Here is a 25,082-nt window from a genome sequence, read left to right as displayed (position 1 = left end):
CTCTTTGTTGGGGGAAATGAATCATAGGGGAGAAAACTGCACACCCCCAGGCCTGGCCACGCTGTGGGGGGCAGCCGGGCTTCTCCAGATGATGAGGTTGGGACTCAGAGGACATCAACTTCTCAGGATGTGTGGTGTGGGAGGCAGGGGCTGAGGGAGACTGTTCTGGAAGGATGATCTCAAGGGCTTCCAGCCTGGGAGACCAGGAAGACCAGACGCAGTGTTGGGGGCACAGCCGGGTCGGACCCAGGATAGGGAGTCCATGCTGGTGGGCAAAGGACTGAATCTGGGAGATTAGGCAGGGCAGAAACTGGTGTTGACCGACGTGTGGTGGGGGCCCCCGCGACAGCCCAAGGCATATAGCCAGTGGGTGTCCCCAGCCTATTGAGTGGCTGGATCTGAGGTTGGGAGACAGGAAGAGAGCAAGGAGAAGAACCCTCGTGCTAGGAACTCGGGGAGCTGGCACTATCCCGACACACTGCTAGGAAGGGAGGGATTCTTGGGGGGTGGTCAGGACTGGCGGAGGGCAGGGAAACTGGGGGCGGGGGCGGGAGTCTGGGGTTGACACATGGCCCTCTGGCAACTGTGGCTTGGCCACTGGTTCTGAGACTGGTGTGAGTGACTCAGCTCCAGGTTGTACCACACAGAGAGCAGAAGCTGCTGATACTTTTCCCGCCTTGGGCAGAGCTGTCTTAGCAACAGCAGGGTGACTGAGTTATGAGGAATTGAGGCCCCCAGCTCCAAGAGGCAGAGTCAGCAGGAAGGGCCAGCGTGGGCCGGAGCACCCCCACCCCGTGCCTCCCACATTCCAGGTACTTCCGCATCTTCACCCCTCCTTGCTTATATTCATGTTATTTTTCTGCCAAGAATGCCCCCTTCCGTGTCCATCTGATGAAAACCTATGTCCCCTTCCAGGCCTGGCACAAATACCTTCACCAGGAAGTACTTCCCGGTCCTATGTGCAATGGCTTTCAGGCTAGACCCTGCTTTCTTGATCTTTATAGCATGCTTTCCCAGGACTGGCATCTTGCAGACATTTAAGCAGTGGCTGAATGTGTTTGTTGAATTTTTCTGTAATTTTCAGTTTATCTATGCTATTTAAATGTTAGTTTTCACAGAAGGGAAATAGTTTTGGAAAATTATTACTGGAAAATCAATGTAAATTAAGTCCTCTTTTCCTTCTCTTCTCAAATAATAAAATTGGAGATCCTTTCTATTGGACGAGGGATGGTACCAAGGCAAGAGAAAATCAATAGGCAAGTGAAAAATGCATTTAAAACTATATAATTCATGGTGGGGCGCCTGGGTGGTGCAGTCGGTTAAGCGTCCGACTTCAGCCAGGTCACGATCTCGCGGTCCGTGAGTTCGAGCCCCGCGTCGGGCTCTGGGCTGATGGCTCAGAGCCTGGAGCCTGTTTCCGATTCTGTGTCTCCCTCTCTCTCTGCCCCTCCCTCGTTCATGCTCTGTCTCTCTCTGTCCCCAAAATAAATAAACGTTGAAAAAAAAAATTAAAAAAAAAAATAAAACTATATAATTCATGGTAATTGTTACTTCTAATACACAATATATACATCTATTTCTATACACAATACATACATGCTGCAAATTAAGCTTTTATAAAATCAATTAAATACCCCTAAAGGCTGAATCTCTGTGAAAAAGTGATGTTACTATAAGTGAATCAAGCTATTGATCTGTGGTTACAGAGTTCCCTTCTAGAAGTGTTCACTAAAAACCCCTAAATGTCAGGGGGCCTGGGTGGCTCAGTCGGTTGAGTGTCTGACTTCGGCCCAGGTCATGATCTCGCGGTCTGTGGGTTCGAGCCCCGCATCGGGCTCTGTGCTGACAGCTCGGAGCCCGGAGCCTGTTTCAGATTCTGTGTCTCCCTCTCTCTCTGACCCTCCTCTGTTCATGCTCTGTCTCTCTCTGTCTCAAAAATAAATAAACATTAAAAAAAAATTAAAAAAAAAAAACCCTAAATGTCTAAGTTAATTTAAAGGGATGTTCACATTTATGTTAATTTAAACTATTTACTCAAAAGCTACAATTGAAACAGTTGTATGTATTCACTTTTAATTTTTAGACACTATTTTAAAGGTCTAACACGACTGTTCCCTTCTACCCTGCACCACCCACCATAAAGGTATCGGGTGTTTTCTTCTTCTATGTGGATTACCATACAGCGGCATATGATACCTTAGTGATCTATGATGTTTTATGACCTCAAATTCCTTAGTGAACAGACCATAGGTGGAAAAATAGAATCTATGGATTTTATTTTTCAGGTCTCACCTTTAACTGCAATATATACCACGAATGCTTAATACCCCCAACCTCTGAGTTAGTGATTAAACACAAAGATTCTTTAGAAGGTCACAGGTGTATGGTGTTAGTGGCAGCTCTGGGGACAGAAGCTTGAATGTCTGTGGTCACTTAGGTAACTGTGGGCAGGTTGTTCACCATCTTTGAATCTCAGCTTCCTCGTTTTACAATGAGACAAAGACTATTTGTCCTTCTCAACTGGATTCAGAGGATTCAAGAGGACTCAAAGGAGATATTCTGTGTGAAAGTGCTTTATAAACTGTAAATTGCTATGCAAATTATTATTATCTAGAGGCTGTTACTGCTTTTCTGACCCAACTCTATTCAGAGATGACTGAGCTATAATGAGGAGTTTAGTTGTGGGAACACAAATGAATGCACACACACTCACACACCTCATCTAGTACCAATGTGATTAGTGTCTGAGCCTAGGACATGGCTAGTGAAAAAAACCAAATCTTCATGGAGAACACCGATGGCAGATGAACCAAAAGCAAGAGGAGTACTATTTTTATAAATGACAGTTGAGTTCTTTAAGCAATGTCATTGGTGTCTGTAAATGGATAGTCTGAATTCCTCCCAGCCATAGCTTATGTCTCTGTGAGGTCCCAGAATGTTTTTCAGTTTTGTCGTGGCGAAAAGCAATAGGAAGTAGGAAACAGCAGTGGAAATGAGGGATGAAAGACAGCATTTGTTTAATACAGACATTGTAGAGAGATGGATAATTTGTGCAAAACCAGAGTTTATAGTGTATATATTTTTTTGACCCACATAAACGTATTTCATTATAAAACTCCCTTTATCGCCTACCATTGGCTCTCCTATAATGTAGTTCGGACTACTACAATCAATTGTACTTGGAATATTTTTGATATTTGTGATCCCATTTTTAGTCCTCAAATTGGACATAATTATACATCTGTGTTCAAGCATTATGTAAACTCCCGCCTGCAGATGCAAACTTATTAGGAAACCACAGGCACGTCCTTGAGAAAGTGCAGACACTGCCACCTGCTGGACAAGGTTTGATTTACTCATTTAGCGTTTTGAAGTTAATTTTGCACTTGGGAAACAAACTCAAGGTTTTTCAAGAACTGAATCTTAGGGTCTTACTTGGAATAAAATCCACCAAATCTCTGGACACTCATCCTCTATCTACTAAACAACATGATATATAGCAGTCTGAAAAAGTCAACATTCAGCAAAAGTTAATGGTTAATTGCCCCAATCATATCTCAATAGTGGGTTTCATTTGAAGTTAAAATCTTAGGGTGCCTGGGTAGCTCAGTTGGTTGGGTGCCTGACTTCTGATTTTGGCTCAGTCATGATCCTGGGGTCATGGGATTGAGCCCTGCATTGGGCTACGTGCTGAGTATGGAGCCTCCTTAGGATTTTCTCTCTCTCTCTTCCCCCTCTCTCTACCTCTCCCTTGAATGGTACATGCTCTCTCTCTAAAATAAAATAAGATAAAATAAAAATAAAATAAGATAAAAATAAAGTGGAAATCTTAGCTCCCTGATAATTTTGGCAAGAGTTTGGGTGTAAAAACAAATGATTAAAAAAAATACCCTCAATGACTAGGATGATGTGTGTTTTCAACTTCTGAAGGTGTCACTGTAAGAATACTTCCAATAAACTTATTCCCTATAATTATTCCAGAAATAGAGTACTAGCCAGAATGTAATTGACTCCTCCTAAGTCAAAAATACTATTTCCGGGGCGCCTGGGTGGCTCAGTTGGTTGAGCGGCCGACTTCGGCTCAGGTCACGATCTCACGGTCTGTGAGTTCGAGCCCCGCGTCGGGCTCTATGCTGACAGCTCGGAGCCTGGAGCCTGTTTCCCATTCTGTGTCTCCCTCTCTCTGACCCTCCCCCGTTCATGCTCTGTCTCTCTCTGTCTCAAAGATAAATAAATGTTAAAAAAAAAAAATACTATTTCCTAAAGACATACAATTTTATAGGCCAGCTGTAACTGTCAAAATAAGTCAAGGCTCATCATAGATTCTCTCTCTCTTTTTCCACGTAGAAGTTACAAAGACAGACTGATGTCCTGTTTCTCACAGACATGGGCCCTGTTTCTCTCCTGTGATGTGGTTTGCACACTAATATTAGCTAATTATTGAACTCTTATCATATGTGAAGCTCTGGGCGAAGGGCTTTATGTGCACTCTGAAGTGGATTGTATTGTTTATGCATCTTATTTTTTTAAGTTTATTTTGAGAGAGAGAGAGGGCAAGTGGGGGAAGTGGGGAGAGAGAAAGACAGAGGGAGAGAGAAGATCCCGAGCAGGCTTCATGCTGTCAGCATGGAGCCCGACGCGGGACTCCATCTCATGAATCGTGAGATCATGATCTGAGCCGAAATAAAAAATCCGAGGCTTGACTGACTGGGCCACCCAGACACCCCTTGTTTATTTCATTTTATACAGATGGGGAGACTGAGCCTCAGAGGGATTATACCTTCCTGTGGTGACAGCAGAGAAGTAGCAGCTTTACCACCAGGCTGTCTACTCCAGATTCTGTGCTCTAATCATTATGATATCCTATCTTCTCAACAGAAATGCATAAGGTACAGAAAGAAAGGGATGGACATTGTGACCAGAGAGTTTGAGTTGGTCATCTCCATATGGCCAACCACAGGGAACAGCAGATTCTGAACCTAGAACTCTCCATTTAGGATTCTGTCATGTCCTCTAGGTGGCGATAGCTGCCATAACTAAACTTGGAAATAATGCAATGGGGACTGTCCAAGGACTGCTGTTTTTTTTTTTTGGGGGGGGGGGAAGTACCCTGTAATTGTGCTAACCAACAAAAGGTGGAACATGTCACCTAAAACATTGTGCTTTAGTATCGTAATAATAATCTTTAGAGATCAGTCACCAAAATTGCACTTACTCTGGGTCATATGGGTAGAACCACGGCAGGAAGAGGATTCGAGTCTCCTGTAACTCCCAACTCAGTGTTCTTTCTTTAAAGAATGGCTGTTCTTTATGATACATAGGCCAGGCTTTAATCACTTAGCATTTGTTTAAACCCAGTCTGGCATTTTTATTGATAGATGGAGGAAAACTTGAATGTTTCCTGTAGCATACCATATTAACTTTTCTCTTCAACATATTTGCTATTATTTTCTATGTAGATGTCCTCAGCTTTTTTTTTTTTCAACGTTTATTTATTTTTGGGACAGAGAGAGACAGAGCATGAACGGGGGAGGGGCAGAGAGAGAGGGAGACACAGAATCGGAAACAGGCTCCAGGCTCTGAGCCATCAGCCCAGAGCCTGACGCGGGGCTCGAACTCACGGACCGCGAGATCGTGACCTGGCTGAAGTCGGACGCTTAACCGACTGCACCACCCAGGCGCCCCAAATGTCCTCAGCTTTAAATACAACAATGCAAATGAACTCAGAGTACATTACTATACTTCTAATAGGAGGTCTGATTATCATTCATGCATAGTTGAAAAAAATATTTAAATTTTTACTCTGTCATCGCTTATAAAAATACTTACATAAAAATATGCATTTTTTTTAAAGCGCTCAGTTTATGAATGAACTCTGCAGAGTTAGTACATAAGTCATTTGTTTGGAATTACACACTTTTCCTTTGTAATGGTTGGTGGCCAGAGTCTCAAGGCAACCCACAGAAGTGTAGTAAATTCCCTACTGTGGCGCCAATGTTTACATTTGTAACGGGAAAAAGTTGAAAATGAATACAAATGTAATGCTAGTAACGGAAAGTATTTAAAATACAAGCGAAAAGAATTTGGAAACAGGAGCTTTCGAGCCTCCAAGCGGAAGAAAGATAATGGGGATTAATGTTAGGTCATGAAGTTCCAACGCCTGGATGCTAGGTGGCGCTATTGAATCATAACAGCTCGGTCATTTGCCAAGTCAAGGGACATTCATTTAAGGGCTGTTCCTATCACAGATATTCACATGTTCTCTGCCTTTAATTAATTTGCTTATTTGTTTTGGCTCCTAACACCACTGTGATTTGAGCTCCTAAAGAAATTATGACTAAGAAACACATTGGCGGCTCACAGCATGTCAGTTTGTAAGAGTTAAGGAGAAAAAGTATCCATAAGCACATTAATACTCATGGCTCAGAAACATATTGAGTTCTGCCTTTTACTTCCACATTTTGGTGGGTGACTATGGATCAACTTCTCAACTTCTCTAGACTGGCTCCAGTTTCTGACTCTGAAAAGGTTAAGTAATGAGCAAATATAATCCAGATTAATCAATAAAAAAAGAAATCAGACTGTGTAGGTCGAACAAGTGAGTTTGGCTGTTCTTACCCAACACATCTGTTTGGGACCCAGTTCTCTCTAATTCTAACTCAAAGCAAGGTTGAGTGGAGTTTACTCAGTGGTAAACTTCAGGGTACTTCCCTGGACATCCACAAGTGACCCCTGGTTGGCAAGAAATATCTGAAGAAAAATTCTAGAAAATTCTAGAAATTTCAGAAATATCTGAAGAAAAATTCTAGAAAATTCAAGAAAATTCTCTTGGTTATTCATGTGCTAAAACTCATTGTTATTTTCCTCTTGAGTACTTATTATTATACATTTCTTCTGAGATATGCTAAAGGGGTCTCCGCGGAACACAGACATTAATAAAAAAAATAACTTTTTAAGAAAAAATTCTAAAAATTAAGTTCCTCAAATACTTTTGGGAGGAGACAAATTCACTTGTCAGCATACCCTCCTACAAGAAATGCACGAGGTGGGGGCTAACAGTCGAGCTATTACGTAGAAAAGTTACGAACTTCCCTACATGGTTGGCTAGTCAAACAAGCAGTACTATTTGCAAGGAATTAAGAGGTATCATTCCTATCTTGAATAAGTGACAACCCATTTGACTAACAGATGTTAACTATTTTTACGAGCTCCCCAGACGATCATTGCTATAAGTGCTTTTTCTTCAGTAATGAGACTGGTCTAAATATTTTTCGGATTGCTGTAGAGGGATTACTAAAAATCAGCACACACCTACAGTTTAAAAATAACAAGACAAGCGTCAAAGAAAAATGGCCAGTGGGGGGTCTGCATCTCACTCGGGCTCTATGGTCAATTCATCTACAATGATCCAAGGGTCACTAGATCCCGCAATGTCTTCGATTTTAGTGTTTCTTCCTTCCGTTCTCTAGGCTACTCAGTTATAAAATTCTTTAAAAAGGGCAAAAGCAATGATTTCGGTGTGCCATAATCCGAGAATTTAGACTAAAAATGGGCTGACGAGGCAGCTCTGGTATGAGATCGCTAAAGTGACTTGAGGTCACTCTTTCCTTTAACCTGGGTGACACCAATGCGCTGAGCACAAGAAAACAGTGCAGGTGCTTAGTCTTTGCAGAGGCTAAAATATAGTGAGAAGCTGGCCAGGAGTGGATGTTCATCTCCTGTCCCCTGCCCCAGGGGATGTGGGACTCCTTGAGACACAGCAGTTGTGGGGCTGCTTGGCTGCCAATGTCACCACACAACAATCTCTCCAGAAGATGCCCGAGAGACCAGAGAATGTGGTGGAAAGTTCTGAGCAATCACTCAAGGGTTCAGTTTGTTATATGCATGTCGTGTGGCAGCTGAGAGCGTCACACTGGGGTGGTATTCAAAATATGTGGCAACCAGGTCCACTCAGGACCTGAATTCACAACACTTGCTGAGTGTAGCCCTGGGCCAGAGTCCTGAAGACTCGCTCTATGCCTGTGAATTACCTCTTTTGTTACCTCACTGTTGGATGAGGGGGCATGGCAAGGGCAGACAGGGCAGCCAAGTGTGGGCACTGAGGGCAGTATAGGCATATTTCACTATTTTAACCACTAATACGCTGGACTGTGTGAACCGGTCATGTGTCGGTCCCGGCCTTAGAGAAACCTTTCATCCCACCACACAGGAGTATCGGACCCCCCCTTACCCTCTCTAAGGCGGCAAGCCTCAGATTATTTAATATACTCCTAGGCCTAACTCAAAAGGATAAAAATCTTTATAAGGTCGAAAGACTGCGGCTGAAGCCACAAGAGCTAATAGTAACTCAATTTTCAGAAATATGTTCTAAACGTGCTTCTGGATCATGGGACAAAGGCCCAGTTTCTGAGAAGTCACGCATCTAAATGGAGATGATAGTTGAGAAGTCAAGAGGATATCTTCTGACAACAGCACATAAGTGGGCTCTTGGGGCTGGGGTTTTTATTTGTGGTCAATTTGTATTTAAGAAGAACAAAGATAAAATGCCTCACTTATCGGGCCCACGATACTAGTTCCAGATCCAAGGACGGATGGCGTGTGTGATGTAGACTGACCGAAACTCTTCTCAAAGGCTGGGATGAGAGTGTGTTCATTTTTTTGACAACTCTGTGTCTCCAGGGTTTCGTTCATGTTTTTAAAAAAATATTTTTATGATTTTTTATTTTTGAGAGAGAGAGAGCATGAGTGAGGGAGGGGGCAGAGAGAGAGAGAGAGAGAGAGAGAGAGAGAGGGAGAGAGAGAAAATCTAAGCAGGGTCTATGCGCAGCGTGGAGCCCAAGGCAGGACTTGATCCCTCGAGCCTGGGATCATGACCTGAGCCAAAACCAAGAGTCAGATGTTCAACCGACTGAGCCACCCAGGCGCGCCTCGTTCACCTGTTATCTCGTACTATGTATCACACACACAAGCGCACATACGTATTTGTGCACACACGCACTCATGCACACACGCATGCTATACAAACAGATAAAGCCAAAGAGCGGAAGTAATGAATAACCTAAACTTTTTCTGCAAAAAAGTCTAACTTAGGGTCAGACCTCACCTTGCACAAAGACCCGAGTTTATGTTATCTTACAGAGCTAAAAATTGGTCACAGCATGGCTCTTCAAATTCTTTAAATTGCCCACTGTTGAAAGGGCAGAGGAAGGCCTACTTTCAAAAAGTGACTAGGGTCGATGATGCTTCCAGCCATTCAAACTGCATTTCCTGTTGAGGAGACAGACCTGCAGGGCTTGCGTGAAGGTTCCTGGTCATGTGCACGTCAGAAGTTACCTCGGAGGGAGAGAGCTGAGACCAGGACAGCACCCACACGCCAGCTATCTTCCTCGTGCAAACCCCTGGCGGTGGCAGGGGCCACCTGATGTAACAGCGCCCCTCTGGGCAAAGACCAGTTCACATGGGCATCGGCACCTGCTCCTGGTGCAGGTGGGGTGCAAGGTACCTGCCTGGTGGTGAACGGGAGGCACCAGGGCTGCGTTTGGGGAACCTTTCATCTGTTTGGGGAACCTCATTTCTACACAGCAGAAGGCTGTCTCCCATTTCAGGATGATGAAACAACAACCAGAGGAGTGAGTAAGTATGCTATGCAAGGCTTGCAGGGCAGCAGTAGATTAAGGAGAATGGGAGAGAAACAACGTTGTTTGCCGTTCTCTCCGGATATGATAATAATGAGAAAAATAAATGATGGATTTCTGAAAGTAATTATCTTTACAGTGATACCACAGGCACCCTCTGCACTTGTTCTCTGCTGCATTCCATTTCTCGCTTCTATTTGGAAACCACGCCATTCGTGAGAATAAAATCGTAATTGCGTTTTCAATTTGCTTCTGTGTCTATTCTATTGCCAGAATCGGATATGCCAGAGTGCTTTGTCAGATGGAAGTAGGGCCCAGATACAGGATCACCTGATGGTTCCTTCACACCCACTTCCATCAGTGGACTCTGGCAACAGCCCTGGACCAAGGTCAATGCCAATGTTGCCAGCTTCACTTTCCAAAGGGAGAAATGGAGCCAGCAGGCCTTTCACACATGGCAAGTTTAGGTCTGGACCTGAAGCTCCCAGTTTTGGCATCTATGTCTGGAGGTTTCTAAGCTTCCTTTGAAGGTCAGGGCAACTTCTCTTCATTAACAGGAGAGAAGGTTCTACTCCTTTTATTGCCTGAGTCCTGTTCAAGGTGAGTAACCCCCCAAAACGCCAAAGAGCTTGCTACAGAAGGAATTACCTGGGTCTTTGTAGATACTGAGCACACCCTTGAAGTAATGAGGTAAAAATCTTTCCAGTAAAAGCAGCACATCTTCCAACTCTTCAAGAATCCCCACAAGCAGGAAGTTTTCATTCACGTTCAGTTTTGCTCTTTCAAGGGCCCACTCACCAGGCTCCCTTCGTGGATACAAAAATGATTTCAAATCAAAGATTCATTTTCGAAATGCAGGAACAACATGCTGAGAATGTATCTCTTCAACCCGCCCCCCACCATTCGTTTGAGCCCCAATCCCACCTCCTTAAGGATCAGCTCTAATATGGCTGCCGCTGGGAGCCTTCCAGCTGCCATTTGCTTTTCCACCTCTTACCGCTATCATGTTTACCTGTGTGTGGTGCCTCGCCCCCTGAGGCCCTGGTCAAAATATTTTTGGGAAGAATACACACACAGGCAATTAGGTCCTATAAACACTGATCAAAGGGTTGATCAGAATGGCTTTTTAATAGAAGGACCAAACCAATAAAGCTAGAATATATGAAATCTGAAACTTACTGATACAGTAGTTCTATAGAAATCAAAATCAGTTTTAGGTCATCCCTGCTAATCATCTTATTCTTTAAAAGAGTTTAAAGACAAGCTTTTATGTTTTTTGTTTTGTTCTGTTTTGTTTTACAGAAGGAAAATGGCCTCATCTCATCTGCAAGGCAGATCTCTGAGCCAAGTGCATTTCTGTGAGGGGGAAAGGATGGGAGTCATGGGAGCTGGGCTCCAGGCATGGCTGGCATTTCCCATCCGAGGGAATTTGGGCAAGCCAGGATTCTCTTTTGAAAAACTGTAATAATAAACCTAACCCAGCTCAAATAATTGAGGGAACAAGGGGACATTCTGAAAGAGTTTTGAAAATCATCGTCTGTGCACCAGGATAAGGCATCATGAGTGCTCTCCCCAGGATTAGGAAATATATAATTTAAAAAAAAAAAAAAAAAAAACACTTGAGGGAGTTAGGATCATGTTTCTTGGAATAAATATCTTCACTGTGACAGAAAGTGAGTCATCTGGCCCCAAATCTTCCCAGCGTCTGAAGCACTGACCGTGAACCAGGAGGCACTTATACAGGGGTGAGGATTGGAGTGGGGAGGCCTCCTGAACTCAGGAAGTTTATGATAAAGCAGAAAGCTGATGCTTCTAGTTCCAGATTTCAGACCGTAAACAGAGTCCCGTGTTACAGGAAACTCAGCAAAGCGGCAACAGCAACAACACACATAATAATTAAGCAGTAATCACTGAGCAGGCCAGAAGTACAACGGATGGGTTGTACTTCAGAAACAGTTTCTTCTCTCGATCTTTTCAGGAACACACTGACCTTCTAGTCAGTGTTCCCTTTGCAGGAAAATGTCACTTCGGCTTTATTTTCCATCACGTGAAGATCATATTCATTGTTACTATCATTTTTTTTTTCTCCAGGCTACACGTTTGTCTAGTACAATGAACTTAAACTGCAGCGAGACCAGGCTCACGAGAATCATCTGTGCCCCCACCTCAGGCACTGTGATTAGGTGGGGATTTCTAGCAAGTGCCCTGGGGACGCTGATGCAGGAGGTGGGCAGACCACACTCTGAGAGCCTTACCATCTGAGCGAGTCACTTTCTAAAGAAGGTCTTGCATCCAAGTAAGGCTGAGGGGCTGAGGACTAGGAAGCCCATTCCTCTTTTTCTACAAGATGTGTCTCCTGAGAGAGACACTGTCAGATTTTGGGGTGTGAGCGCCCAGTGTTTCACACCCAATTAGACAGGGCACGTAGGCAAGGACGGGTGCCGATGAAATACAGGCGCTATGGGGGAGCAGTGGGGTGATGTCTGCTGGTCTTTACTATCTCATGGGCTGAGCAGGGACAGCTATGAGTTAAGAATAAAAAAAGGGTCTGGTTGGCATTTCGGTTACACATCTTCACGGGCGGGTCCCAAGGCCTCTGTCAGACCCTGATCCGTTCATTTCTTCCTACATAGGACATTCAGAGTCTCCAAAGCAATCTTTGGAGATTAATAGTAAACATAAACTGAATTCCAGAAGGCTGAGGGAGTAGGCATACAAGAGATTCCCCACGCAGTGCCCCCGGGTGGCTTTCCTGCCATTGTCCTTTTTAGTCTTTACCTGCATCTGGGATGCTGTCCACAAAAATATGGAATGATGTAAAATAATCTGGGGTTGGAACACTCAGGATAGTTTTCAAGAATACACTCATTGATATCCTGGAAGAGAAAACACAGCAGTGAGATGTCTCGCAATCCCTGCAGTGCTTTGTCAAATGCCGTACAGGGTGAGTAAAGTTGATACTTCAGGTCACGCGGGCAAGCCGTGGGGAGATACAGAGAATTCACAGATCTCATGAGAAATCTTTCTCGTCGTCATTTTGCCTCCTGTTCCACTGGCCAGGTGCGCATGCGGTCTGAGCATTTCCAAGATTGCTTGCTCTGTTGACTAAATTGCATTTCTGCATTTCCCCTGTGGCCTGCAGTCTTTAGCTACATGACGAGCATCTTGACAGAACTATTACCCAGGGTACCCACTACCTACCGTAACCCAGACGTTACCAGTCAACCGGTATACAGTTGGCACTTAATAAATATTTGTTGAGTGAATGCAGTGTGGCTTCCTTCTTAATTCATTCTGACTTAATTGGAGATCCCCGTAGAGCCAGCCCTACAGAAATGTATTTCCCCGGGTATCTGTACATCCATCAAATAATGACTGAGTACCCACAGGAGTCACATAAAAGATTTTTAGAGTTTGGAGAGGCTGTAAAATAATTTCTAAGGTCATATTAGGTTAGAGAGTGACACGATGTTTGTATACGGTCTCTCACTTTCGAAGGCAACATCTGATTTCTAGATTTTCTATTTCTCTTCTGTGAGGCTGCACATCACGTCTCTGTCGGTGGGTAAACAGAAAGGCTAAAAGTCAACTTTTATAAGGTAGATTCATTGGCTGCCCTAGAAAAGACATGCCTGGTTCTTAAGTATTTCTAAGGAGAAACAATAATCCAATTTACAACTAAACCAAACAGCTACGGGATGTTTTTCCAGAGAATACTGGCAAGGTAGATCAAGAGTGGATGTAACTCAGAAACATGGTCACACTGTCAATGAAATTTGAGTCAGTTGAAGCCACTGTATCTGATATGACTGGGGTAGGTGATTAGATATTAATTTTTTTTTTTTTAGTTCAAGTTGGGAATCAGAAAAATGTACCACAAACTCTTTTTTTAACAACACTTTCTTTCCCCCCATACCTCTTTGGTTTATATACCCATTAAATAAATTGCACATTTACAGTAACAACTGGAATAAACAGATTCAGCCACAAACACTTTAGCTGAGGACTGGAGTCTACTGTGGGAAGCAGGGGTATACAACTCTCAGAGAGGAATAAACTAGAAGCAAATGGAGTTCATCAGTCCATCCAGCCACGTGTTAAGTGAAGGGTGATGAAGAGTACTTTATTGTGTATGAAAATCCAGTAAAAATGCATGATGTTAGACCCAAAATACCTTTCTTTTTTTAATTTTTTTTTTTCAACGTTTATTTATTTTTGGGACAGAGAGAGACAGAGCATGAACGGGGGAGGGGCAGAGAGAGAGGGGGACACAGAATCGGAAACAGGCTCCAGGCTCCGAGCCATCAGCCTAGAGCCGGACGCGGGGCTCGAACTCACAGACCGCGAGATCGTGACCTGGCTGAAGTCGGACGCTTAACCGACTGCGCCACCCAGGCGCCCCCCAAAATACCTTTCTAAGAAGAATTGGACACAGAGGGGTATACAGATCTTCCTCAACTTGTGATGCAATTACATCCTAACAGCCCTTTGGAAGTTGAAAATAAGTTTAAAAGCATTGACTACATCTAACCTACCGAACATCCCAGGTTAGCCTAGCCTTGCCTACCTTAAACGTGCTCAGAACGCTGACCTTAGCCTGGGCAAAGTCATCTAACACAAAGCTTATTTTATAATAAAGTGCTGAATATCTCATGTAATTTACTGACTGCTGTACTGAAAGTGAAAAACCGAATGGCTGCTGGGTGCAGAATGGTTGGAGGTGCACAGGCTGTGGGCCCTCCTGATCGCGTGGCTGACCAGGGGCGGGGGGTGGGGTGGGGGTGGTGGCGGTGGCTGTTCACTCCTGTCCAGCCTCCTGAGAGAGGCTGGTCCTGGTCCAGGAAAGAGGTCCAGATTCAAAATTCCAAGTACAGCGTTTATTGAATGCAGATCACTTCTACACCATCCTTAAAGTTGAAAAAAATGTAAGTTGAACCATCTAAAGTTGAGGACCATCTATGTAGGGATAGTCATTGCTACAAGATTATTACAACAAAATATGGCAGGATTTAAATGTTCATTAATGGGGGAATGATTCCCTGAGAAGTTACGGTGCATTCCTACAGTGAAATATGGGGCAGCTGGCAAGGACAAGGGGAATCTACACGTACTGTTCTGAAAAGTGTCTGTGATGAATTTTCACATGAAAAAAAGCCAATCACAGGACAATATGCAGATGTAGGACGATATGAAGATAAACACGTATGTTTACATAAACACAAACATATCTAGAAGAATAAGTACCAAACTGTTAAAAGTGGTTCTTTCTGGCAATAGATGTAAAAGATGGGAATATGTTGGTTGAACTTGAACTTTATCCTCTTCTGAAATGTTATTTTCACTATAAATGTTGTGTATATAAAGTATCTTAAGTAAAACATTATTTTACATAAATGCTACTTCTATTGTAATATATGTATTTTAGTTTTATCATCAGAAAAAGGAGATTTGCACATTGTAAAACAAATCAAAGCTTGTGGGAGGATGAGTGGGCTTTGCCCTAAGGATGCTCTGACCTCCCTTCCTCCCTTACAGTCCGGGGGACCCCTGGCAGGTGGCATCCCCCAGGGACCTGAGCCTTAGGTCAGAAGGACCCAGTAATTGGGCTGCTGTCTGAAGGAGGGAGCCAGGAGCTGGGTGCGGAGCAGAGCACAGGAGATCCCTGGCCAGGGCAGGGATGATCAGAGGTGGAGACTTCACACCAAAGGGCTGAGTAGGTTGGTGGTGGTTTACGGGGTGTCGAGAGATGTGTCTCATACACTGTCACCGCCCGCCACCCAGAGACCCGTCTTAATAGGAGGGGCGGGCGACAGAGCCTGCCAAAGCCGCCCAGAGAGTCCACAGCATCCATGCTTCTCCAGAGCTCACTTTACAGTTTCCTTTGAATGAGAGCTGTGTCATTATTTGTTTAGGTGGGAAGTCCATGAGAGCACACACTGTCTGCTCACTGTGTCTCCAGCACTTAGCACCCTGCCTGGAAAAAGCAGGCGTGCAATAAATACTCAGCAAATAGATGAACAAATGGCAGAAGGAACAAGCCTCGACACCCAGCCGTGATGCTGTCCCCGGTGACCCTGGCCTGGAGCTTAACGGGATCGGACGGAAGACGTCAGCATCGGCTGGTGGGGGCGGGAGCAGGGAGGGCTCAGGAGGTGCAGGGGCCTGTGAAGGTCATTTCCCTATTGGAATCCACAAATAACCCTACAAGGTCAATTTATGGGAAGACATAAATTCCTAGTTTAAGAAGTGCCGTTAGCAATTTTTCTTTTCTTAGATCAAGGCAGGTCCCGGGGGATTTTAGAGTTCCATTTGAGCCCATTAGAGGTTGATGAATGGTGTTGACCACAACCATCCTATGGAAATGCTATGGGAGGACATAAATAAAAGATGACTCAGGTGTAAGGTCAAAAGAGAGCAGAAAATGAGCTGTGAAGACCCACACATTTAGCTGCCTGCGGCTTAGCCACAGTGACGAGGGACACTTCACCGCAGCTCAAGGACGAGGGGGCCTCAGGAAACTGCTCCTGGCCACTCACACAGTCCACTCTTCCTGGACCTGAGACCCTCCGTGAGTGGCCTTTGGTGTCCAGGGAAACTGAAGGGGACAAGTGTCAACACAGCTGCTCATATAATTTCCTGCGACAGGTGTGACTGATTCCCCAGGACCATTGGGTTTCTCCCCATGTTAATGGTGTTATCGTTGGTGTTCAGGCTTCTGCCAGCCTGTGTTATTTGACAGTTGTTTTTATTTTTATTTTATTACTTTTTTATTATTTAAAAAAAATTTTTTTTTCAACGTTTATTTATTTTTGGGACAGAGAGAGACAGAGCATGAACAGGGGAGGGGCAGAGAGAGAGGGAGACACAGAATCGGAAACAGGCTCCAGGCTCTGAGCCATCAGCCCAGAGCCTGACGCGGGGCTCGAACTCACGGACCGCGAGATCGTGACCTGGCTGAAGTCGGACGCTTAACCGACTGCGCCACCCAGGGACCCCTATTTTATTACTTTTTTATGGTCACCCTTTAATACAGGAGTTGTGTGTGTGTGTGTATGTATATATACACATACATATATGTATATATATGTATATATACACATACATATATGTATATATATGTATACATACACATATGTATATATACACACATATATACATATATATGTGTATACACACACAATTATTTCAGGATAAGGCTGTTTTAAACAGCTTTCATCTTTATTGAAGCTTGACAGCTTTGCTCTAAGATGGTCATCATGGTGATGACGTTAGCTAAGCGGGTCAGCACTTGCCCTGATTTGTTCATCCGGTGCCTGGATGCTGGCAGATACCATGGGCTCCCACAGCGCCCTCCTCTGCTCACGTCTTGCCCTCTTTTAAGATTGGGTCTGAACATAAGTCCCTACTCTGCTCATATTCTCACATTATTAGGGAAATGAGACATTATAAGTGAACATCCCAGATAACTACGAGAATCCTTTTTGTGGTCAAAACTGCCAAAAAAAATTAGACCAATTTTGGTGAAACTTACTCTAAACCGTACTATTTGAAAAAACATACGCTTATACCATCTAGGGATTTGTGTGTGTGTGTGTGGGGGGGGGTGGTGTTACAGGGAAACCATCTTTTATTGATTTCCTCCTGTAACCTTTCACAGGACGGATTGTGATGAACAACACTCACCTTCTGAGTGCCAACGGGGCCCCTTTGACAGGAAAGGCCAGTCACGACATCCAGACCCCAGAATTATTCCTGATCTCTCTCTCTCTACACTTGGCTCCGCATCCACTCAATTGCCCAGCCCTGCACCAGTTTCCTAATCTGCACTCTTCTACCCATTATACCCTACGGCCCCCGTTCTGCGCCTCTCCAGTTAGAATCTCTTCTTCCCCGGCCCTCCCCCCCACACGCATTCTCCGCAGGGCTGTCCCAGCAACCGAGTGCATTGATCCATGCCACTCCCCTGTTCAAAAACTTTCAATGGCTCCTATTTACAACGCAGTTAGGGCACCTGGTAAAAATGCTAATTCCCTGGCCCTACCAGCAGCATGTTGGACACAATGGGTTTGTCTGGGATCGGGCTAGGAATCTGTACTTTAGAGAACCTCTGATGATTTTGAGAAGAGGTCACTCTTCATGAGCCGCCAACACCATGCCATTAGCGAATTCCACGCCTTCGTTCACCCATCTTCCTTTGCCTGGAATCTCTTTCTCCCTTGTCCCCTGGTCCCAACAGCAGGCCCATGTTTTGCAGCCGTTGCTGGCAGGGTGAGTATTAGCACACTAGAGTCCACCTAGGCTTGTCACTCAGGTCAAGGGAATGAAGGTGGCCTTGACCATGGCTCGTTTCCATCCCGGCTCTTCACTGCCAGCCACATTGGGTAGGTGGGGTCCCTGGGACAGGCCTATGGGGCCGTCCAGCACAGCACGTCCTCCTCACCGTTGGCTAGAGCCCCAAAAGTCCCCACAGCTGGGTCTGCCCCCACCATGCCCTGCTGGTGGCCAGAGATCCGCTCTAAGTAGGACTCTGTAACAATGCCCACAGAGGGATTCCCATCTGGACGGAGTGCCATTTGGTGTCCCAAAGTGAGGTTCTCCCCTCCCCCTTGCAGGGGCTCTTGCCTGTATTACCACTTGTGCCCTCCGTACTTGGGCTTGCTCTTGGGCCGCACTTGGGCATGCCCACCCACGCTCCCCTGCCCTGCTTCCTTCTCCTCGCCCCGAACGGCCATGCTCCTGCAGGCCTCATGCCTGCTTCCAACCGAGACAGAAAGCTGCCTGTTTATTTCTGTGCAGAGAGAGGACTTAAATGCTTCCTCTCCTGGTTGTAGTTTTGGAAAGAGTGGAAGGATTGAAATCCCAGGTGGAGTTAATCTTATCACAAAGGGTGAATTTAGAGACAATTCATCTTTTATTTATTCTTTTATAAGGCAGCACCTTGTCTAAAAACTACTGAATTGAAAAAAGACTTTTTGGTGTTCTTATATAGTTCCTTGCCGATGACACTGGCTTTGTCTGTATGGTCTCAGAGGTTAGAAGAAAGAATTTCTGATGCTTTTAGCAGCAGAAACCTTGAGAGGCCACAGGCAAAGCTGCCCAAATGAGGTAAAGGAAATTTGGGTTTCGGCCTCAGCCTGGCAACTAGTAAGTTGGGTGTCTTTAGATAGATCATGCTGCCTTGAGCCTCAGTTTCCCCACGTGCATAACTTGGGGCTGAGCCATATAATCTCAGTCCATGAAACCATATTAATGGCCCTGGTGCCTTAAATTAACTAACTTTTAAGAATAGTGTTGTAATCTGAAGACCTAGAAAAAGTGGTAACTTTTTTTATTCCAAAATTTACGCATTTAGAAAAGGCTTTCACTCAGCATTTACCATATAAACGTCTCACCTTCAGGGAAGGCAGAGGGGGGAAAAGACCAAGGCTGGTACCAAAGACACCTCAGTTCACATCTAGGCTGTACCTATCAGTAATTGTGGAGTCTAGCAAATGTCTACTACTTAGAGGCTCAATGTGCTCATCCGTAAAATGGGGATGATGATACCTGCATTATTCTTTCCTTAGATTAGAAATCACGTACGCAAATTATTTTTCCTGCCACCCAACTTTTTCGACTATCCCATCTTCATCACATCGGTAGCATCTCAATTCCTCTTTCCCTTAGCTTATATTTAAACACATCATGACTGGTGATTGCAATAGTTTTAAAAACAGAGACATCAGCTAACTCACGGAGAAAACACAGAGGGGAAAAAGAAACAAGGAAATATGAAACGTGCTATTTGTGGCAAGCCAAAATAACAACACAATTTGATGGAAAAACAAAACAGTATTATGCAATTACTTCTCATGGCATCTCCTCTTACTCCGTACATGAAACAATGTAATAATACCATGCCCAAGAAAAGCGCTTTTTCCGTGTGGATTAAAACCAAACTGGGAGCCAGTCTTGACACTTTAAGCACACAGATATCAGGAAGAAGTTGAAGGGTGAAGTAAAAGACACAACAAAGGACACCCTCCTGTGCTGGATGTGGCTTCCAACATGGCCACGTTGGAAGTGGGACAGAGAAAAATGACTGAGTGTCAGTCACCGTGGAAGCACTCCCCGAATCCTTGACCTGTAGACAGACCGCGGTAATCAGATCACGCACTTAATGGTTTAGTCAATTTAGAGAAATGGAAAGGATGCGGTCTAAGCTAACTTTTATTGTACCCTACATTCTTCCCTGTAAGCCTTTTTAAGCCTTATCAAGAAATTGGAACCAGAACCAGAAGAGTCAAGGAAGACCTTTTAGTGAGGCTTAATGGAGTTGGACGTGGCAGATGGCCAGACACCAATGTTCTCTCGATCTGTGCTCATGCCAGGCGTGAATTACTGATGACACGCTCTTCCTAGTAGTGATGGGAAGTACCGTCAGAATTCCTCTCAACAGAGTCCACCTCCCAGGATCAAGCAGAGTAGCACTTTGCTCCCCCCCGTTACCAGCACGGCATGTGACGTCGGATGGATAACACCCATGGCGTTTTGGTGGCTTTGTGGCCCTGTACCCCACTTCTCAGTCTGTCGCTGTGTATCTGGTTTCAGGATGGCAGACAAAGGATTGTGGGTGAGTATAAGTCTGCATTTATTTTAGCCAATAACCATATTCACTGGGGGCTCTAGTCCAGTGGAGCTCCTGAAACTGAAACAATTACAGACATGAGAGATAAAATATTTTTTGAAGTCCTCCATTTGGACTGCAAGCTCGTGAATTTCAGGTTTCTACTGCACTAAAGAAAAAAAAGTAGTCACGGTTTTATCCTGAACTGTTTTAAGATGAGGACCCATCCGTTATCCAGGTTTTCACTTGATTTCAATAGACCCTTTTCAGGTAGCTGCAACAAACTTTACTGAGCGCTCGTGATGACTGTGTGTAGGATCCTGTACAGGCAGTAAGTGCTGCTTTCCAGAAATGTCTTTGCACTTCTTCTGTTTACACACAGTGTTATTAAAACAAGGAACCGTGGTCTTTGAGATCAAGGAGTTGTGATGCTTATCAGAGATATGGTGACCACAATCACTATGATTTCCTAAAGAGCTGAAAAATTTGGGGCGTTTATACAAATAAAAACGACAATATTCAGATGGAGCCCAGCTGACAAAGACTTTCTATTTTTATAGCAAAATATTTATCATGGTATTGTTTATAAGATCAAAAACAATTATAAACTCTTCAAATATGGAAATTGGGTAAGCTATAATATATCTAATTGTAAAATAGTTGCAGTCATTTAAAATATTTACAGAGCATAGGTAACAATAAGAAAAATGTATATGTGAGAAACGTAATGACCCACATTTTAAGAATAGACTAGAAAGATGCGGACCAACAAAGGTTGGGTGTGAGATGGGGGAGCCGTGTATTTCCCCTCTCTTTTTCTTTTCTAGTCTTAAAATCTAATTCACCTTACATTTGCTACTTGAAAAAAGGTTTTCAGTTTTTGTTAAAGTAATACATGCACCCCCAAAACCCGTTAATAAAAAGTTTGAAATGAAAAGTATCTCTTGTTCTCTCCTTCTCAGTTGTACTTGGCAGAGCTAACAATACCATTTAACTAGACTCTATGTCTTACTATAGCTTGGTTTACTCCCTTGTTTTGCTGGAGCACATCTTCAAGCAACTTTTTGCTCTGCTGTTTTCTAGCTTGCAGTGTTGCTGTAAAGAATTTATTGTTGGTAACATTCGCAATACTTTGTAGGTGATTGTGTGTGTGTGTGCGCGCGTGTGTGTGTACGTTTAAATAATATCCTCTCCTTGGTTTTCTCTATTCTTTAATTTTGGATTTTTTGTAGTTGGATTGTGGACCTTGCCTGATCCAATAAGAGACACTTATTCTTTCATTTTTTTTTCTTATTCTTTGTTTTTTTGTTTTTCTTCAAGGAAATTTCCTTTATTTTATCTTCCATATCCTTCTATTGAATTTTTTTATTGCAAAAGTCATATTTTAATGTCTAAGAATTCTTTCTTGATACGCCCCAATTTTTTTTTATGTCATTTGCTCTTTTTATTTGTTTTTAATTTTTTTTTATGTTTATTTATTTTTGAGAGACAGAGAAAAGCAGACCACAAGTGGGGGGAGGGGTAGACAGAGAGAGAGAGAGACACAGAATCTGAAGCAGGCTCCCCGCTCTGAGCCGTCAGCACAGAGCCCCACGCGGGGCTTGATCTCACGAACTGCAAGATCACGACCTGAGCCGGAGTCAGACGCTTAACCGACTGAGCCACCCAGGTGCCCCGCGCTTTTTATTGATGTAATATTTTCTCGAATCTGAGGAAACTAAGAAGAGTTCTCTTTGAAAGCCTACCTTTTTCCTGAAATTTCCACCTCCTTCAGGGTTATACTTTCTGCTTGATTATTTCAGCTCCTCTCTTACAAGGTGTAGCCTTTTCTAAAATATCTATGGAGCTTTGCTTGTCCATGCATATTTAACAACGAGTCAGTAAAAACTGATGGAGAATTGTGTGCCATCGGGAGGGTTTCTCAATCGGTGGGCTTCATCATTTTGCTGAGGGTTACTTAATTGCCAGATGGGTAGTGGGAGAGTCTTTGTCCTGGGGACATTCACATTCTTTGGGACACATTTCACCTGGGACACAGTTGCTGGATGTTCCCACATGGGAATGGGCAAAGGGTTACTCTTCCACATGGAGATCTCCGGTCAATCCCTGTTGTTAGCCTCTTGCCTTACAGTCACCCTCAATTGTGCCTGGCACTTCCACACCAGGCCCCGGGGCTCAGGCAGACTGGATTCTTATTCAGCTGTCTTTCCTACTCTGAATGCTCTCCTGGCTGTGGTCTCCTTGGTACCACTTCATCACTTACCAATATTCTATTTCCTCTCCTATGTATTTGTTCAAACATATCATCCTGTTGTTCTCCCCATTGTTGTGTGTCTGACCTTTAAAAATTCTCTTATTACCTATCAGCTGAATGAGGTCTTGGGAGAGACCTCTCCCAAATGGTGTGATCCACTGTCTTCTTGAACTGAAAAGCAAGGGCTAGTTTCCTCAGCCCCAGGCTCATGCTCCATTACTAATGCATAGATGAAGAAACTGAAATAAAATATACGCCAAAGAAAACTCAACTTCAGATATCTAATACTTTACAAATACCAATTTCAAGTCCTTGTTACTATAAGATACTATGTTTTGATTCAAATATTAATGCAACATTTTACATGTTAAGATGCCCATAAATATTAAATATGCTTTAGTTTTGCGACATAAATTTCTGCCTTTGTGGGAGATTTCTCTTTTCGTCCTCAAGCCTATGGCAAACTGACAGAAAAGTCTCCTCTTGCTAAATAAGGAAACTCATCAACTGCACAGCAAGGCACCCTGACCAGCAGCAATGTCGTTGCACTGACAGTTTGTGTTATCTCATAAAGAAATCGAGATGCAAATTTAAACAAAAGTTTGTCGGTAAGGGCAACATGAGAAGACACAGACTCACTAAATGGCTCTGGGCTCTCTCTGCACCTTAAGTGAAATTACAAATAACAATGTAAGAAAGCAGCAGCGAGGAAGCACCTGGCTTCTGACCTTTTAGGCTCCTCTGCTTTTTAGGATTGGGGACACTGGCGTCTCTCTCCGACAGCCAAGAAAAATCTTCCTGTCTCAAATGCAAAGCCTGGAATGCCATCTTGACCACTTTCCAAAATGTTTACAAAAACACCAGTCGAACGCATGAAATCAATCATCACTTTGTGATAAAACTCCAGGTAGGAGGAACAACCCGTCCATTCTCTCTGCAGGGACTTGAGCTTCCTGACAATTGCTGAGACAAGGCGATAGGATAATAATCAAAGGGACTACCATAGGGGCCGCCTGGGTGGCTCAGTCGGTTGAGCGTCCGACTTCGGCTCAGGTCACGATCTCGCGGTCCGTGAGTTCAAGCCCCACGTCAGGCTCTGTGCTGACAGCTCAGAGCCTGGAGCCTGTTTCCGATTCTGTGTCTCCCTCTCTCTCTGACCCTCCCCCGTTCATGCTGTCTCTCCCTGTCTCAAAAAATAAATAAACGTTAAAAAAAAAAATTCAAAGGGACTACTATAGACAGATGGTAGCAGACAGTGAATGCCCATGCCATGTCCACACGGAGACAACGCTGACTCTACAGGTATGGAAGGTGGCGAAGTTGCAGGATGGAGGGTCAGAGAAATATTTATGGCATAGGATTAGTGACAGAAAGGCTTGCTGTGAGTAGATTGCAGGCAGTGGCCCTGACCAATTATTTTCAGTTGGTCCCCAAAATTCATGGGCCACGGTGGGGCCAATTGAGGCCATCCTCTTAGGTTTGTGGAAATAATTGGGCTCAGACAGGGAGCTCAGCCAGGCACAATATCACAAAGGATCACAGCCACCCTCAGGTCTGCCTTCCTCCCTCTTCCAATATGTCACCTTACTGGGTGGGGTCATGTTTGTGGGGAAACATCATAGCTGTGTTCCCCCATCCCCTTGAGGGCCTTTCACCTCCCTAGAGGTACTGGGTACTCTCAAGCCCTCTCTGGCTTCCTCCCCGACTCCTACCTATCCAAAATGGCTCACACCTCAGAGTCTAGCAGAAACAATCTCGTAAATTAATGCAGACAGAGGTATAAATGAGTGCTTCCCAGAAATATTTGCAGAGGTATAAATGTGCTTCCCAGAAATATTTGCATTTCAATGGGGGGACAATCATTTAGCCCAAAGAATTAAGGTTCTAATGTTTATTTGTTTTTGAGAGAAAGAGAGCAGGGCAGGGGCAGAGAGAGGGGGACAGAGGATCCAAAGCAGGGTCTGGGCTGACAGCAGCGAGCCTGATGCGGGGCTCGAACTCGCGAACTTTGAGATCATGACCTGAGACAAAGTCAGATGTTCAACCAACTAAGCCACCCAGGTGTCTCCCAAAGAATTAAGGGTCTAATGGTGAGGGAGCAAAGGAGGAGGAGGAGGAGGAGGAGGAGGAGGAAGAGAGAGGACTACCCAACCGATGTTCACAAGGGGAAGAATAGGTTTCTTGTGTACAAGTGTTAAATACTATGTAGTACCTATACTCCAAATACCAAAAATATCTTTTAAAGCACACGGCAATTTTTTAAAAAAGATTTTAAAATTTGTTGTAATTTTGGTCTATCGTGTCGATATCAAGTATTTCCAGCAAAACACGTCAATTTCTGGGTCATTTTAGTCTACATTATCCGTTGTGAATGAATAGAGGCCCTTTGAGCCTATAAAAAGCTGGGACACCAACCACGCCTTCAGGAGGGCGCATGGCACACAGGTGGGGTGCCGGGCAGGCTTCCTGAATGCAACTCTCTGAACCTTCTGAAAGCCACACCTGCTTGGTCCGATGCTGTTCCAGGCTCCAGGGCAGGAAACGCTGCCAACTAAGCTGAACTTTGCCAGATTGTGTGGTTATTTTA

The 25,082-nt window shown here is 44.2% G+C and overlaps 1 protein-coding gene across 4 annotated transcripts in view; it reads right to left on the bottom strand.

Moving 5' to 3' along the window:
- The window catches only part of UST (uronyl 2-sulfotransferase), a 319,150-nt gene that overhangs the window by 54,295 nt on the left and 239,773 nt on the right, over positions 1-25,082 (bottom strand). For all 4 annotated transcript variants that reach the window (XM_086708095.1, XM_086708096.1, XM_086708097.1 and 1 more), the window contains exons 6-7: positions 12,414-12,511; positions 10,284-10,441 (exon numbers count right to left, since the gene is read on the bottom strand). In XM_086708095.1, coding sequence (XP_086564221.1) covers positions 10,284-10,441; positions 12,414-12,511 — 256 coding nt within the window. The remainder of the gene's footprint in view (positions 1-10,283; positions 10,442-12,413; positions 12,512-25,082) is intronic.

This window comes from Puma concolor, chromosome B2 (assembly GCF_028749965.1).
Source record: "Puma concolor isolate L17-30 chromosome B2, mPumCon1.1.hap2, whole genome shotgun sequence".
NCBI classification, from domain to species: Eukaryota; Metazoa; Chordata; class Mammalia; order Carnivora; family Felidae; genus Puma; species Puma concolor.
Note: the sequence above shows the minus strand (reverse complement) of the source record. Positions and strands in the feature narration are given on the sequence as shown.